The following is a 13,443-nucleotide window of genomic DNA, read 5'->3' as shown; positions in this document are numbered from 1 at the left end:
ATCCCTCTGTCCCATTCCAGGGGCTACAGAGAGGGTGGGGGCAGCAGGCACCCCCGCACCATTCATCCCTCATCCCTGAATCCACTGCCACACAAACACCCCCACACGGCTCAAGGTTTTTCTGTGCCAGGGGGCGAGGAGATGCCCCTTCCTCCAGCCCCAGCCTGGATACGAAGGTCCCGAGGGTTCCTCAGTTCCGCATGGCTCAGCCCCCGAAGGTGGGGGCGAAGGTGGGGGCACGGGGGGGCCGTCAGTGCGGCATGGCCGTTATCCGCATGCTCTGCGAGGCGATGGGGTACGTCACCATCGGGGTGGTGGCGTGGCTCATGGTGATGCCTCCCAGCGGCTGCGCCATGGACACGGCCACCGGAGCCACCGAGACGGCCACCGGGGCCATGGAGACCGGGGGAGCCATGCCCTGGGCAATGGTCTGTGCCAGGGCGGCCGAGAGCGGGGTGATTTCGGGGTTCATGGGGGGAGCGGCATTGGCCGGGGGTGCTGCCTGGGCGCCGGCAGGCGCTACTAAATCCTGCTGGGAGACGGGCCGGGGCTGCAAGGCCTGGCTGCTGAGCGTGGTGTGGGTCTGCGCGATGCTGTGGTTGTAATTGGTGACGGTGCCCACGGTGGGGGCCAGAGTCTGCTCGGTGGCCGTGGCGGTGGAGCTCAGCGTCATCACCTTGGCCTGGTTGCGGAACTGGGCGTTCTGCTCCAACAGCACCTCGTTGGTCGCCATCAAGTTGTTCACCTGCTTCTTGAGGTCCTCCACGCGCTTCCGCAGCATGATGTTCTCCTCCTCCAGCAGCCGGTACTCCACTGTCCGTGGGTTGGCGAAGCTGTACTCGTAGGTCTCGAAGGACAGCCCGTCCACCCGCCGCCGCTTCAGCAGGGGCTCGTGGTCATCGTAGCGGTCGCTGTCGTATATGGCATCGTAGGGGTCATAGCGGCGCACGGCGGCCACCATGCCCGGCTCGCGAGTGGCCATGCCCCGCGTCTCGTACTCATAGTCCCGCTGCAGGTGCTGGAACTTGCACTTGGCGCCCCGCTGGCAGTCGCCCTTCAAGAAGTCCCTGCAGATGGGCACCTCCTCCTTGCTGTTGGGCAGGTCGGCGGGCGAGAGGCCGAGCCCCGCCGCCACCTTCTGCCGCAGGCGAGGGGGCAGCTCGCCCGTCTTCTTGTAGCAGTCCTCGTCCTCCTTGGTGCCGTGGATGAAGCGGCAGTTGAGGCGCACGCACTCCTTGTTCTGGAAGTCGTGGCAGAAGATGAACTCGTTCTTGCGTACGCCCAGGTTGGTCACCTCGCTGATGTCGGGGTGCCGGAAGCGGCAGCGCTTGCCCCGCTTGCAGACGTTGCGCAGGAAATCGCGGCATATGTCGTCGGCGTCGGCGCCCGCCTCATCGCCGCCGCTGTTGCTGTAGCCGTCCCGGTCGGGCATCTTCGCCGCCGCGGGCGCACTACGGAAGGAAGAAGGGCAGGCGGGGTGAGGGGCCGGGCCCGGGCAGCCGAGAGCAGCGCCGGGTTCGGGGCCACGCGGAGACAGCGAGGAGCGCGACCGCGGGCAAGGGGCGGCCCGGGCCCGCAGGGGGAGCTCGGGGGTGCGGGGCACCACAGAGCCCGAGACAGCCCCGCGGGAGCCGGGCCGGGCCCCGAGCGCTGCGGGCAGGGGAAAGGAGAGCACCGCCCCCGAGGGGTCTCCATGGGAACCGTCCGTAGGCCCGGGGAAGGCCCGGCGGTGGGGCCTGCGGTGGGGCCCAGCCTGGAGCGGGGCGGAGCGGAGCGGATGCGGCCGACTGGGAGGCCCCAGCCCGGCGCAGCCCAGCTCAGCTCGGCTCGGCCCGGCCCCGCGCAGCCCCTCGCGCCCGGCGTAGCCCCGCACTCACCCGCTCGCGGCCTCCTCGCGAGTTCTCCAGTGCCAACAATGAGCGGTCCCTTCCGGCCGCCGCTCTGCGCCGGGCAGGAAGTGCTCTATGCTACTTCCGGGGTACCCCGGAAGGAGCTGCGCGCTTCCTCCCAACGTGACGCGCGCACCACTAGAGCGCTTCTTCCGGTGCCGTGACGTCATAAGTGTGCGCCGCCACAGTCGCGGCCCGCCAAGGGGCTCAGTCCCCGTAGCGTTACTCTACGGCCACGGGCGCCCGCCGGTACCGGCACAGAACGAGTCCGCTGCCGCCGTAGTTGCCGCCCCACCTCCCGGAGACGCGAACCGAGCCCTCCCTCCCCCAGCCCGCTGCTCATCCCAGGGCAGCTCCCTCCCAACCGGCGCTCCGCGGGCACCGCGCTGGGCCCCGGCCCCGAGCAAAGCACCAAACGCTTCCGAACACATCTCCAACTTTATTGGCGACGCTACACAGTACAGAGCCGACCCGGTGCGGTGGGACCGGCCTCCACCACGGCCCCGCGGCGCTGGGACAGCTCCTCCACGCCCGGCCCGGTCCGGTTGCAGCACTACTTGGACCTCTGTCGCATCTTCCTCCTCTTGCGCTTCAGCCTAAAGGACAGAGCCGCGTCACAGCCCGGAACCGCGCTGACGGCCCGGGGAGCAGCCGCCGTTACCGGCTGCAGCCGCGAGCCCCGGTCCCGCGGGGAGCGCTCACACATACCTGCGCATTCGCTTCTTGCGCCACTGCGGAGGAAGAAGAGCAGCGGGTGAGTGCGTGCAGGCCCCCGGCTCCCAGCCCCTTCCCCCCCGGGTCCCCGTGTCACGGCCCATTACCGCTGCCCATCCCCGCGGCCCTCAGCTCCTTCCCCGTGACCACGGCCCCACCCCGCGGCCCTCGCGGTGCCCCCCGCGCACCGAGAGACCCCCGCTCCCGTTCCACGACCCAACAGGGACCTCCCCGCTCCCTCAGCGCCCGCAGCCCCGGCCCCGTGTAGGCCTCTGCAGGCCCGGTCGCTGCTAGGGACGCGGTTCGTTACCGGGCACCATCGGTCCCCCCCCGCGCCGCCCCCGCCGCTCACCTTGGCCCTCATGGCGGCGCGCTCGCGCCGCGCTTAGTCCCGGTGCGGCGGCGGCGGCGCTGGCGGCGGATGGAGGCGGATGGCGGCGGCCACCAGCGACCAACAAGATGGCGGCAGCAGCGGCCGAGAGAAACACTACCGCCCGCCGCGGCCTATTTATAGGGCAGAGCCCGAAGCCCCGCCCCTCCGCCGCGCAGAGCATGCCGGGAGCCGTAGTCGCCTCCCCGGGGCATGCCGGGAGCTGTAGTCCGGGCCATGGCCGCCATTTTGCACAGCGCTGCCCTTCCCGGCCCGGGGCGCAGCGAACCCCCCAGCCCCAGTCAGCAGAGCCACGTCTCCGTGCAAAGAGATGCCACGAGTCAGCTTTATTTGGAAAACAGAGTCGGTTACAGAGTTCTTCTCGGGAGCTTTCGCTTTTCAAAATCTTAAAACAAGTGGATTTTTTTTCTGTTTCGCGTATCAAGAGGTACATTGTTTGCGTAAAAATAGAAAATTAAATAAACCTCCAGCAAGTCTTAGTGGTTTTATAAATTCCGCGGGGGCGAGAAGGACGAGCTCTGCGGGGACAGAATATTGCTTAAAAAGGCCCAAGGGTTCCCCGGGGGCGGTGGGGACAGCGGAGATGGGGACGGTCGGAAGAAAAGCGCTGCGTTGCGGGACTGATGTCGGTGGTGGTTGTGTTCAGGCTGCGGCACTTGGGCGCTGCCCGCAGAGGAGCGATGCCTGGAGGACCTTCAGCGTTCAGCCAAAGCTTGGCCGCAGGCGAACAGCCGGATACCAGCAAAGAAAAGCCCTCGTGCCTCCAAAGACATGAAACTCAACGTTTGTTGGTGGGTTTTTTTTCCCCTTAAAAAAGGCTCGCTGTGCCCCCGGCCTGCACCCACCGCGACCCACGGAGCGCGGACGTCGTCACAGCTCACGGACGGCGGCCGTGGGGAAGAAGCGAGGCCGGTGTCACGGCACGGAGCAGCCGCCCTCCTCCTGCCCCTCCGCGCCGCGCTGGGCACCGACTGCTTCCTCCGGCGTTGGGCATTGGGTTTTAAAAAGAAGCTCACCACAGCGATCTATTAAAAATAGAGCGTTTATAGGTAAACCAAGGCAGAGACAGAGCGCAGTAGACGGGACGGTCTACGGTCTCAGCGGGGACGTCAAATTGGCTGTTTTTGTTTTTTTTTTTTCCCCAATTATAAACGTACAATCTAGAGGCTAAAAGAGTGAGAAATCCTCTGCCCTGAGGGAACGGACAGAGATCCCGCGCGGCCAGGACGAGCTGGTAGCGCTGCGGGCCCATCACCTTACACCGTTGCCAGGTCACTCAACACAGGTCACTTTTTTGGAGGGCATTATCAGCTTTTTTTTTTTTTTTTTTTAAACTTTTTCCCCAAGAAAATCTGTAAAGGGAGAAATTAAAAACAAAAAGAAGAGGAAGAAGAAAGCAGCCAGCTCTCTACGGCTCCCTCTCTCACTGGGAATGGCTGAGTTGTTCACCTCTTTTAACAAGTAGGAGTAGTATAAAAGGTTAGAAAGAGTGGATATAGACTAGCTTTTACTCCTGATTTTATTTTTCTGCTTTCTTTTTTTTTTTTTTTTTAAGTAGTCTGAAGTGGCAGAGAGAATCCTCCCTCATCATTGGCAAAATCAATAGGAGCTGGTTGTAGTCGCTGGGACGTCCAGACTGTTTGCCGTTTGGTTGTAAGAGACAAACAGTGCTAGATTTTGTTTCTGGTGGGTTTTTTTTTGGGGGGGGGGAGGAGGGAGGGAAGGGGTGAGAGTGTGTGTGTGTGTGTGTGTGTGTGAGAACCGGGTGCTACACAGAGGGAGCGGGTGCCACTCAGTCCCCGGCCTCGTTCTCTTCCGCCGTCTCTCCCGTGGTGGCATTCTCTGCATTCTTGGAGGCCTGTGGAAACAAAGGCACGGCCGCGCTCAGGACGGGGACCCGCTCGGGGACACCGGTGAGGGGCAGACAGACCGTGCGTGGCCACCACGGAGCCCACCCGAGGAACCTTTTGGGGAGGAAAAAGGACATTTCTTCCCGCAGGACTGCTGCTCCCCACACCTTGGGCATACCAGCACGTTTTTTTTTAAGTGCTGCATTGAGGCGAGCCCAAAACACAACCATGCAGGAACTGGGTAAAGCCCGGGCACTGCTGATGGCAAGAGACGTGCCATGAATCCTCCTAAAATGTGACTCAGTTACCTTCTTTTTCTTCTTTTTCTGGGTCTTCCGGCTTGCAGAACTTTGTAGAAGGGCCTGGAGACAGGAAGGGAACATAAGAAGCTAGAAAGCCGTATTCTTTTTCTGACAGAAGATAAAAGGGAAATGCCTTTAAAGCAGAACGAGCATTGCCAGCCACCCAAGGAATGGTGGTAAATCTTAACGGGCATAGTGACAGATGGGGAATGCCACAGCCTCGTGCTCCGCTGAGGCACGAGGCCTTGAGGCCAGCTGTCCAGGCTTCTCAGTGACTCGTAAGAAAGGGCTGGGTACTGCTACCACAAGCAGAAGCTTGTGTTTGATGCAGGAAACAGGAGCCCAGCCTGGTCTAAAGTACATTCTTGGTGCTGCAGGATTACAATGAGCCACTGACTTGCACCATGACCTACTGCCGTCCTTGGACGTGCAGGAAACTCGGCTGTAAGGGCTGAGCTTTTGCTTTTTAAGCTCGTGCCTCAGAGCAATCTTCTGGATTTTCCCCCCCTTCATCCCACGCGGTACGAACAAAGGGTAACCCATGTGATGTGCTACCCCTATTTCTATGTATTTATTTTTTTTTTTAAACCAACCTTCAGCTCTCCATCTTGCACCTCGAACTCCGATTTGTAGAGCTCAGGTTCGAAGGGGCCGCTGGTTATCCTCATAGGGCCATTAGGCATTAAAAGCACTGTGAATTTGAACTGTGCAACAAACTCTCCTGCAAAGCAGAAACAGGCGTTACTGCACCACAGCCCCCGTGCATCTGCTCCGCCGGGTGCCTGGGTGGATGTCCCCAGCCAGGAGCTATTCCAACTCCTGTGCCATTTCCACGCTGTCACTGCTGCAAACCACCTTGTGGGAACTCCTTGGCAAACAAACCAGAGGCCTTCAACCATCAGCCTCTCCTGTCCAGGGAATTACTCTGTGAGAAATTTCAACTTAATCACTGGAACGATTCCGAAACGAGACCCAGAAGCCAACAGGTAGTGAGCTTCCTGGAGGATGGATGCCAGGGCCTTCAAAGCATCTCTCTGGCATTCAAAACAGCAGCGGTCAGCACGAGGCTCGGGAAGTGAGCGCCAGCTGCCTGCTGAGCACCCGTCCACATCCAGCTCCCAGCCCTCCCCTCAGCAGCGCTCACCTTCCTTTTCGTAGAGGACGTTGAAAGGCTGGAGCAGCTCATGTTTGGCGCATTCCACCACCCCCATCCTGGCCTTCTTCTCATCTTCAAATGCCCTGCAGAGGAAAGGGAGCCACAGCTGAGGCAGATTCCACCCCACAGGCTTCAGAACCGCCCCCGGGGTCAAGCTGGAGACTTTGCTCGCTTCACGTCCCTCTTACCCAGCAGTGCTGCTGTCAGAGCAGGGAACTGCTGGATCAACTATTGCCTTCAGAGAGCGGAGAAGACAAGTGGATTTAAGGATGGAAAGAGCCTGTCAAGAGAATGTTTCCTTATTTTTGGAGAGCGTGGCTTACAGAAATTGATTGGATCTGCCTCCTCTCTTCATGCTGCAACCCGATAGTATTTTATTTTAACCACAACTCCAGGCTCCTCACCTGCCACACAAGGCACAGGAGATTCTCCAGTCCTCAAACTGTGCCTGGGATTCCAGCTTAAGCCTGTAACTTCCTTCCTCCACCCACTGCTAGGCTCAAATACAGCAAGCTGCAACACAAAGCAGCGAGGCTGCCTCCACCTCTGTGGCAGATAATCAATCAAATCGCTTCTGCTGTCAGCGTGGTCTGTAAGCTCAGGCAAAGCATCCAGCTCTGAACACACGAGGAGGTCACGAATAAAAGCAAATACCTGAGAGTAAATGGCATAGTATCAAAGCGCCTCTCCACCTCGCTGAAAAAGGCACGGGAGGTTTTCATCTTCAAGCCGTACTGTTTGGAGGGGTCCCTTTTGTAAATTGTAGTTCTCTGCCCGGCATCCTTTGCCTGAAAATGCAAACGGAGGTGAGAGCAGGAAAGGAGCAGAGCAGCACTTCCATCAACCAACGGTCAGGGCAGTTATATCTGACGAGCGCTGTCCCTGTTCTGACACTGTAAAAGCACACCTGAACTCTGATGGAAAAATCTATCCCCAAAAAGACAGGGATTCCCTGGTGGGACTGGCACATAGAAGGATCCAGCCATGAGCACCACCCTTTGGTGATGACTGTTTGGAAACACGCTGCTTTAACCATGCACAGAGGAGCAGCGAGTCAGGACTCACCTTTCCCTCTCCACTGCTGACCAGAACATCAACAGCATAAACTTCGTGAACCTCAAATTCTGCTTTTTCGTGGTCCTTCCTGGAAGGAAGAGGTTTGGTGAGTCAAAGCATGGTAAAGAGAGAAGACAAAACCTCTGTGGCTACACAGTCACAACTCCTCAAACAAGCCCACGCTGAGCTTAGCCAGGGAGGGTGTACGAGCACAAAGCAGTGCTAGGGTGCTACAAAGCGACCAGGGCCCTGAGCAGAGGAGCAAAAGCTGGCACAGAAGTTGAAGATTTACATGTAGGGCACTAGAGCTGGTCAGTGACAAGCTGGCAGAGAAAAACAAGGACAAACCAGTGCTGTTCCTGCCCATGACAAGTCGCTCCACCCCCAGTGAATGGGGGGAAGTCTCTGACACACTCAGCACCAGCTCTGTGAACTTGTGGTCACGTCCTAGGCAGACTAAGGGCCCACCACATCTGGCTCATCTCTACACCTGAGACCTTGCAAGCCAAGCTCTGGATTTAAACCACTGAGCTCTTAATACCCAGCTCGAGATCCTGCCTTGACTGCATCTCTGAGGGAGAGAAGATGCTGGAACAGAACAGAGTGACACGTCCTGCTGCTCATTAGTTCAGAACCAGCCTGAGATCCTACTGACAGTGATCACCCTCCAGTGGGCTCCTGGCAGCTTCTGCGAGACAACAGCAGGCCTTGGCACGCCTCCTGGTGAATGAGCATCCAGTGCTACAGCAAGCAATGCTTGGTTATTTTGCTGGCAGCCCCCAGGGCCACGGGCTGTAATTTACTGATGGAGACTCCTTCGAGAAACTGGACAGAAACCAAGAACACCTGCAGGTGCCAGCGAGGAGTCCTGTGTCACTGCCTTTCAGTCTTTCTTTCTCAGAACAAACCCCAAGCACAGAGCCACTCCTGGTGTTCACACAGCCAAAGTACGAGGGTAACGAACCCACTCTGGGTCACACTTCAGGCAAGAGGCTGCAAAGGGAGCGGTCATCCCCGGTGAAATTCCGCCACGGTGGCACTCAGCCACAAGGTGCAAACATACCTGCTCCACCCCCACTTGATACCACAGCCAAGAAAGCGAGAAACAGGATCAGAATCCCAGACCTAGCCCCACCCCTCCCACACACTGCAGAAAGCAGCAGCTCCAGAGGTGATGCTCACTTTTGCTGGTCTGTAGGGTTCTGGATGATTGTTTTCTCTCCATCGATCACGTGCTGCTTCAGCTGGTGCGACAGCATCCCTGCCACGATAAAAGAATCCATTAACACCTCAGAGCTGCAAACCAGCTACACGGGGGCTTGCATCATTAACACTCCAGCGCTCAGGGCTGCAGCCTTCAGCTGGGGGCCAACTGTTGAGCAAACTGTCTTGGGTGTCAGCGCTTCCTTAGCTTCACCCTGTTGCAGACAGGGACACGCAGCTCCCCAAAGCCATCCCTGACTTCAGGGATGCTTCCTCTCCTCGGCAGGAGAAGCTGCAAGCAGGCAGGAAGGAGCACAGCCTGCAGCAGAGTCCTCCCCAGCACTGCTGCTGCTGCTTAATAAAGCAGCTTGGCACGGATTGGAGGTGAACCTGCAAGCACATATGTTGCACTCTTGGGTGTTTTTAAGCGTCAAATTAATGGAAGCTTCATGTCCTCTCACCAGTGTCTAGGTTGTACAGGGCTCGAAGCGCATTTTGTGGGGCTGAAGTCACTTTTCCTTTCTGCCCTATGGTTTACCTCCAAGCTGAAGCCTAGCTCGTGTCCCAGGCCCCAGCCCTGCACAGAGACACACGTCCCCATTCGGGAAGGACGGCGTGAGCCCAGCGCCAGCAGCTCCATTTGTTTCCATCAGCTGGGCCCTGACGCTGCTGCCACTGCCTCGATAATTACAACACTTGGCTGTTTCCAAAACAGTGGCTGCTCAAACTCCCTTGACAGCGCGAGCAGCCGCCTCCTCACTGCAGCTCGTGCCATGCTTCTTCACAGAGAAAGGAGCAAAGCACTGAGGAGACCCACAGAGCCATCCCACGCAAGGAGCAGGGAGCTGACGTTCCAGGACTGGGCCAAGGCGAGCAAAGACAGCGAGCCAGCTTCGCAGCACTTCAGGAAATTTAACTAATAGCGGACCCATCTCATTGTGGCTAATCAGTGATGTCACTGATTAGGAGAGCTCAGCATTCTCAGTTCTACAAGCAGCTGTCCCAGGGCCTCCCTACCCGCCCGTTATCAACGCTGTGAAGAAAACATGGATCGGTTTCTAGTTGTGAGGGAGGAAATTACATACCCTGCACATCTATGGGCATCTTTTGTGATGGCTCCTGCATTACAAACAAGCTCTTGTATGTATTCATAGGGGGGGGGGGTTAATTGCAAGTGGTCAAGGCTGAAGCAAAGGGCCAAGAGATCGGCCCCCAGTCAACGGGAAGTCCAGAAACCAGGACACCACCAGCCAGCCCTGGAAGCCCACGTCTACTGTTTCTACATAAAAAATCATCATAATACAGAGGAATCTATGGTTTTGAAAGGATTTTGAAGCGAAGGCCGCCGCGTTTCGAGATGGCACGGCTAGGACCTAGGTCCTAGGACCTAGGAAATGCTCCCCAGAATCTGAACAGGGCAGCTCAGGACTGAGTGTGTAATTAAAACATCACCAGCTCTGCCATCAGCTGCTCCCCAGCCCTTACCTTCAATGGGCGTGCAGTGAAACGAGTGGGCTATTTTGTTCCACGCGTCTGTCACTTGTGTATTCTGGATGAAGAACACATGTAAACACATTAAGGGTTTAAGAACTCAAGCCAGAAGCGCGACCGTTCATTTTCACCTGACAGCGTTGGCTGATAAAAACCAAGCGGTGCCCTCACACCTCCAAAAAAAGGAGGAACGGCGGCAGGCTTCCATTTTTAATCCCCTATCAACAAAAATAACGCGGAACACGAGGTCAGCTCAGCCTCCTGCACTGCGCCCGGCGCCTTCCCGCAAGCCGTTCCTTCAGGAGGCAACACGGGGAACGAAGAGCAACGCGAGCGTGTCTGGAATAGTAACACGGAGCTGAAGGAGAACGCCTACGGCTGCTGAGGCGTCTGAGCACCGGGCGAGGGAGAAGCTGAGAGTGGGAGACGTCGGTGAGAGCGGCACAACGGCTCGGCTGCGGGCCCAGCTGCCCCCAGAGAGCACGACTGCTCTGCGAGGCCGCAGGCGCTCGGGTCCTGCACGATACAGAGCTGCTGCCACCCGCCCCAGGGCCCGGTGCTCCCCCAGGAGCGCTCAGCTGTCTGCAGACAGCTGCCTTCAGATTCCCCACATAGATGGGCCATTCTTCCCAGGCGAGGTCACGGGCCTTTATTTTTATGCACAGAGCGACCACGTGGCACAGCCCGTCTCCGCGGGGCTCGGCCCGCACCGAGGCACGCTGGCACGCACCACTCCCTCACCTGGTTTCCAGGCTTTACCAAGCGCAGAGCAGCTTCAGCGCAGAGATGAGCTGCCTTGATGACATCAGCTTTACGGCCTGACACGGGGTTTTCCTGAAAGAAGAGAAAAACAAAGGCTCGTAGGGAGTAAGTCCTTTCCCCTCTTATTAGCCAGACCGCCGTTCTGACTGCCTAGAGATGGAGATCCTCCAGCTCTAGAGGGGAAATCCAGCTAGAGCGGGGGATCTAGATCAGAGGTAGGAGCACTCCTGACTTCACAGCTCCATCACAAGTCCCTCCCCTGTTAAAAAAGCACCTCCCCGCTGAAAACCTACCTTTGAGGCATCTATGACAAAACTGTGTGCTACATTCGCTATGAAGCCATCAACGTGGACTCCCAAGTCACTGCAACACAAAGAGAGTGAATTACAGGTGGGGCCGAATGGCTCGGGAGACCGGTGCGACTTCTTGAAGCATTCGAAGACGCAGGCATGTTTCAAAAGCTTGACTCGACTAGCAATTAGATTCTGTAATTAGCTGCGTCGAGGAAGGACTTAACACAGCAAACAGGACTACAACGCAAAGCCTGGATGCCAACAGCAAGCTCACGAGAAACGTAACCAAGACGCTTACATTTTGACCAAGTCTCCATCTTTGAGGATGTAGTCTTGGTCACTCTTCAAGGGGGAGAAGTGACAGACACAGTTATTTACTGATATACTCGTTGGGAAGGCAATACCTGTAAAGGAAAAAGAGAAACAGTCCGTGAAGTCCGGCAGCCTCACACACAGCAGCTCGGCCAGTGTGGATTGTCACCGAGCTTGAGCTTTTTAAAGCAGGGTAAGATGCCCCACTGAATAATCCCCTGGTGAAAAAGCACGAGGAACGCAGCGCGTGGCGTGCTCCTGCCCCAGCAGCCAGCAACAAAATTGATCCTTGGCAGCAAGGCGCGTGCAAAAGGGACCCCGAGTCTCCAGAACGCAAACCAGTGGCACATTCAAGTGTCACACAATTTCCATGGCAACTACAGGCCGACTGCTAAGCACGGGGCTGGCCTGCCCGAAGGGAGGATGTCGTTGTCTGAAGTAACTCTTATTTCAGTGAGTGGAGCGTTGAACAGGGAAGCGCCAGCTCACTGGTGATGCTTCCGAGCAGGACAAACAGGATGAGCTGGGTTAAGGCTGGCTTTCTGGAAAAGCAAACTACTACTTCCTACCATAATTAGCAGCGAGTAGCTCTTTCTGCACTGCTGCCCACTCACGCCAGCAGGACAACCCCGACGACCCACGGCGGCGCGCAGGCCTCACCTTTTTTCATTTCTTTTTCCTTCTTGAAAATCTTGCCGGTCTCCTCCATGATCATGGCGTCTCCCTTCTCGCACAAGCACAGAACCGACGCTCCCGAGTTCGCCTCTTCCACCACGGCACGCAGGACCCCTGAGGAGAGAAGCGCCAGACACGGAGCACACGTCAAGCCAGCTCATCACACAGCACCACGAGACCGGCCTGCTTCTAACAGAGGGAACCCCTCCGGGCTCAGCTTGGCACCGAGAGGGCTGCGGACGCTCAGACAACCCACTTTAATACTTTATAAATACACATTGCTTTTGGAGAACCCGAGGCACGAGCAAACAGATGTTGGGATGCGCGCAGCTGAAGCGCCGCAGCCACACACACACCTGCCAACGCGCACGGAGGGCTGGCACACAAAGGAGCCGAGCAGAAACACTGCTCTCCCACATTCCTTCCCCAGCACTCAGAGCTACAGGAACAGGTTTGAAAGCTGCCTGGGAGACGCGCAGCACATCAAAGAGCAGGGGCAGGAGGAAACCGCCCGCCGCGTTACGCCCTTACTCTGCAGGACCGTGTGTGTACGGCAGCGCATGTGCTGCGCGTGGACGAGGCGAGGCACAAAGCCTGGGGCACTGGGAAGTCAGGGACACGGCCACGCTGCTCGCTGGAGCTCTGCGAAGTTTGGCTGCCCAGTTCCAACACGTTGCCTGCACTCGCACTGGGGCGTATTCTAGCACTTAGAATTAGCGTTTGGGTTCCAGGGTGGGTGTCAGCGTGCCTCGTGCTCTGTAGAATTGGAGGGGGGTGAGGGGAAGGACCGTGAGCCCTTGGCTGTCCTAGCACCGCAGCGACATTTCACATCATTTTGGTAATCTTTCCACGGCTCCCAAACGTTTGTGAGGAATATAAATAAGAAGTAAGGCTCTTATAAAGAAGACCTTTAGCAGACGGCGGGGCACAGAGAGGCGAGAACGGGAAGCATTAAAGCCCCACGGAAGGGCAGAGATGGAGAGCCAGCCTTTGTCAGGGCAGCAGCACGAAGCCAAGCAGCAGCAGCAGCACCGAGTGGGAAACCCCTTGGAGCTGCTCCTAAGGCACCGCTCCGTCGCACTCCGGGAAACTCTCTGCTGCTCCTCCGGGTGCGCTCAGGACAGCAGCAACAGCACACAGACCCCGTCCAGCCCAGGGGCTGTGCTCCGAGCAGGGGAATGCCGCCGTCCCCCATGGGGCAAGACCTCCCCCCCCCACCACCCCGGCTCTTCCCGAGTGAGATCCCACGTCCCCACGGGCTGGGCAGCACCGGGGCGGGGGGGGCCGGGGCAGTGCAGAGCCCGCGGGAGCGGCTGTCACCTCCGCTGGGGAAGCAAAGAGACGGTGGA

General features: G+C 58.0%; 2 protein-coding genes across 2 annotated transcripts; both read right to left on the bottom strand.

The window, feature by feature from the left end:
• On the bottom strand, positions 7-3,126 carry ZC3H10 (zinc finger CCCH-type containing 10). Its single transcript, XM_021379254.1, has 4 exons — positions 2,956-3,126; positions 2,598-2,620; positions 1,878-2,485; positions 7-1,451 (listed from the first exon to the last, which is right to left on the bottom strand). Exons 3-4 carry the CDS (start codon positions 2,057-2,059, stop codon positions 251-253), a joined length of 1,383 nt encoding a protein of 460 aa, XP_021234929.1. The 5' UTR covers positions 2,060-2,485; positions 2,598-2,620; positions 2,956-3,126; the 3' UTR covers positions 7-250.
• Positions 3,306-12,208, bottom strand: PA2G4 (proliferation-associated 2G4; the record flags this gene model as incomplete). The annotated part of the gene is given in 12 exon segments (XM_021379255.1): positions 3,306-4,852; positions 5,153-5,206; positions 5,740-5,867; positions 6,291-6,385; positions 6,957-7,090; positions 7,368-7,446; positions 8,541-8,619; positions 10,047-10,110; positions 10,794-10,886; positions 11,108-11,177; positions 11,406-11,511; positions 12,080-12,208. Coding segments are annotated over 12 exon segments (1,097 nt in total), but the record flags the coding sequence as incomplete, so codon positions are not given.

This window comes from Numida meleagris, chromosome 32, assembly GCF_002078875.1.
Source record: "Numida meleagris isolate 19003 breed g44 Domestic line chromosome 32, NumMel1.0, whole genome shotgun sequence".
Lineage (NCBI taxonomy): Eukaryota > Metazoa > Chordata > Aves > Galliformes > Numididae > Numida > Numida meleagris.
This window is presented reverse-complemented; position numbering and strand designations above follow the sequence as displayed.

What these genes read in the sequence shown, in the direction of transcription:
- ZC3H10 (XM_021379254.1), bottom strand. Translation starts at nt 2,059, where the DNA reads ATGACGTCACGGCACCGGAAGAAGCGCTCTAGTGGTGCGCGCGTCACG. An exon ending in CGCGAGGAGGCCGCGAGCGG is followed by an intron (nt 1,452 to 1,877) that starts GTGAGTGCGGGG and finishes TTCCTTCCGTAG; the next exon opens with TGCGCCCGCGGCGGCGAAGA.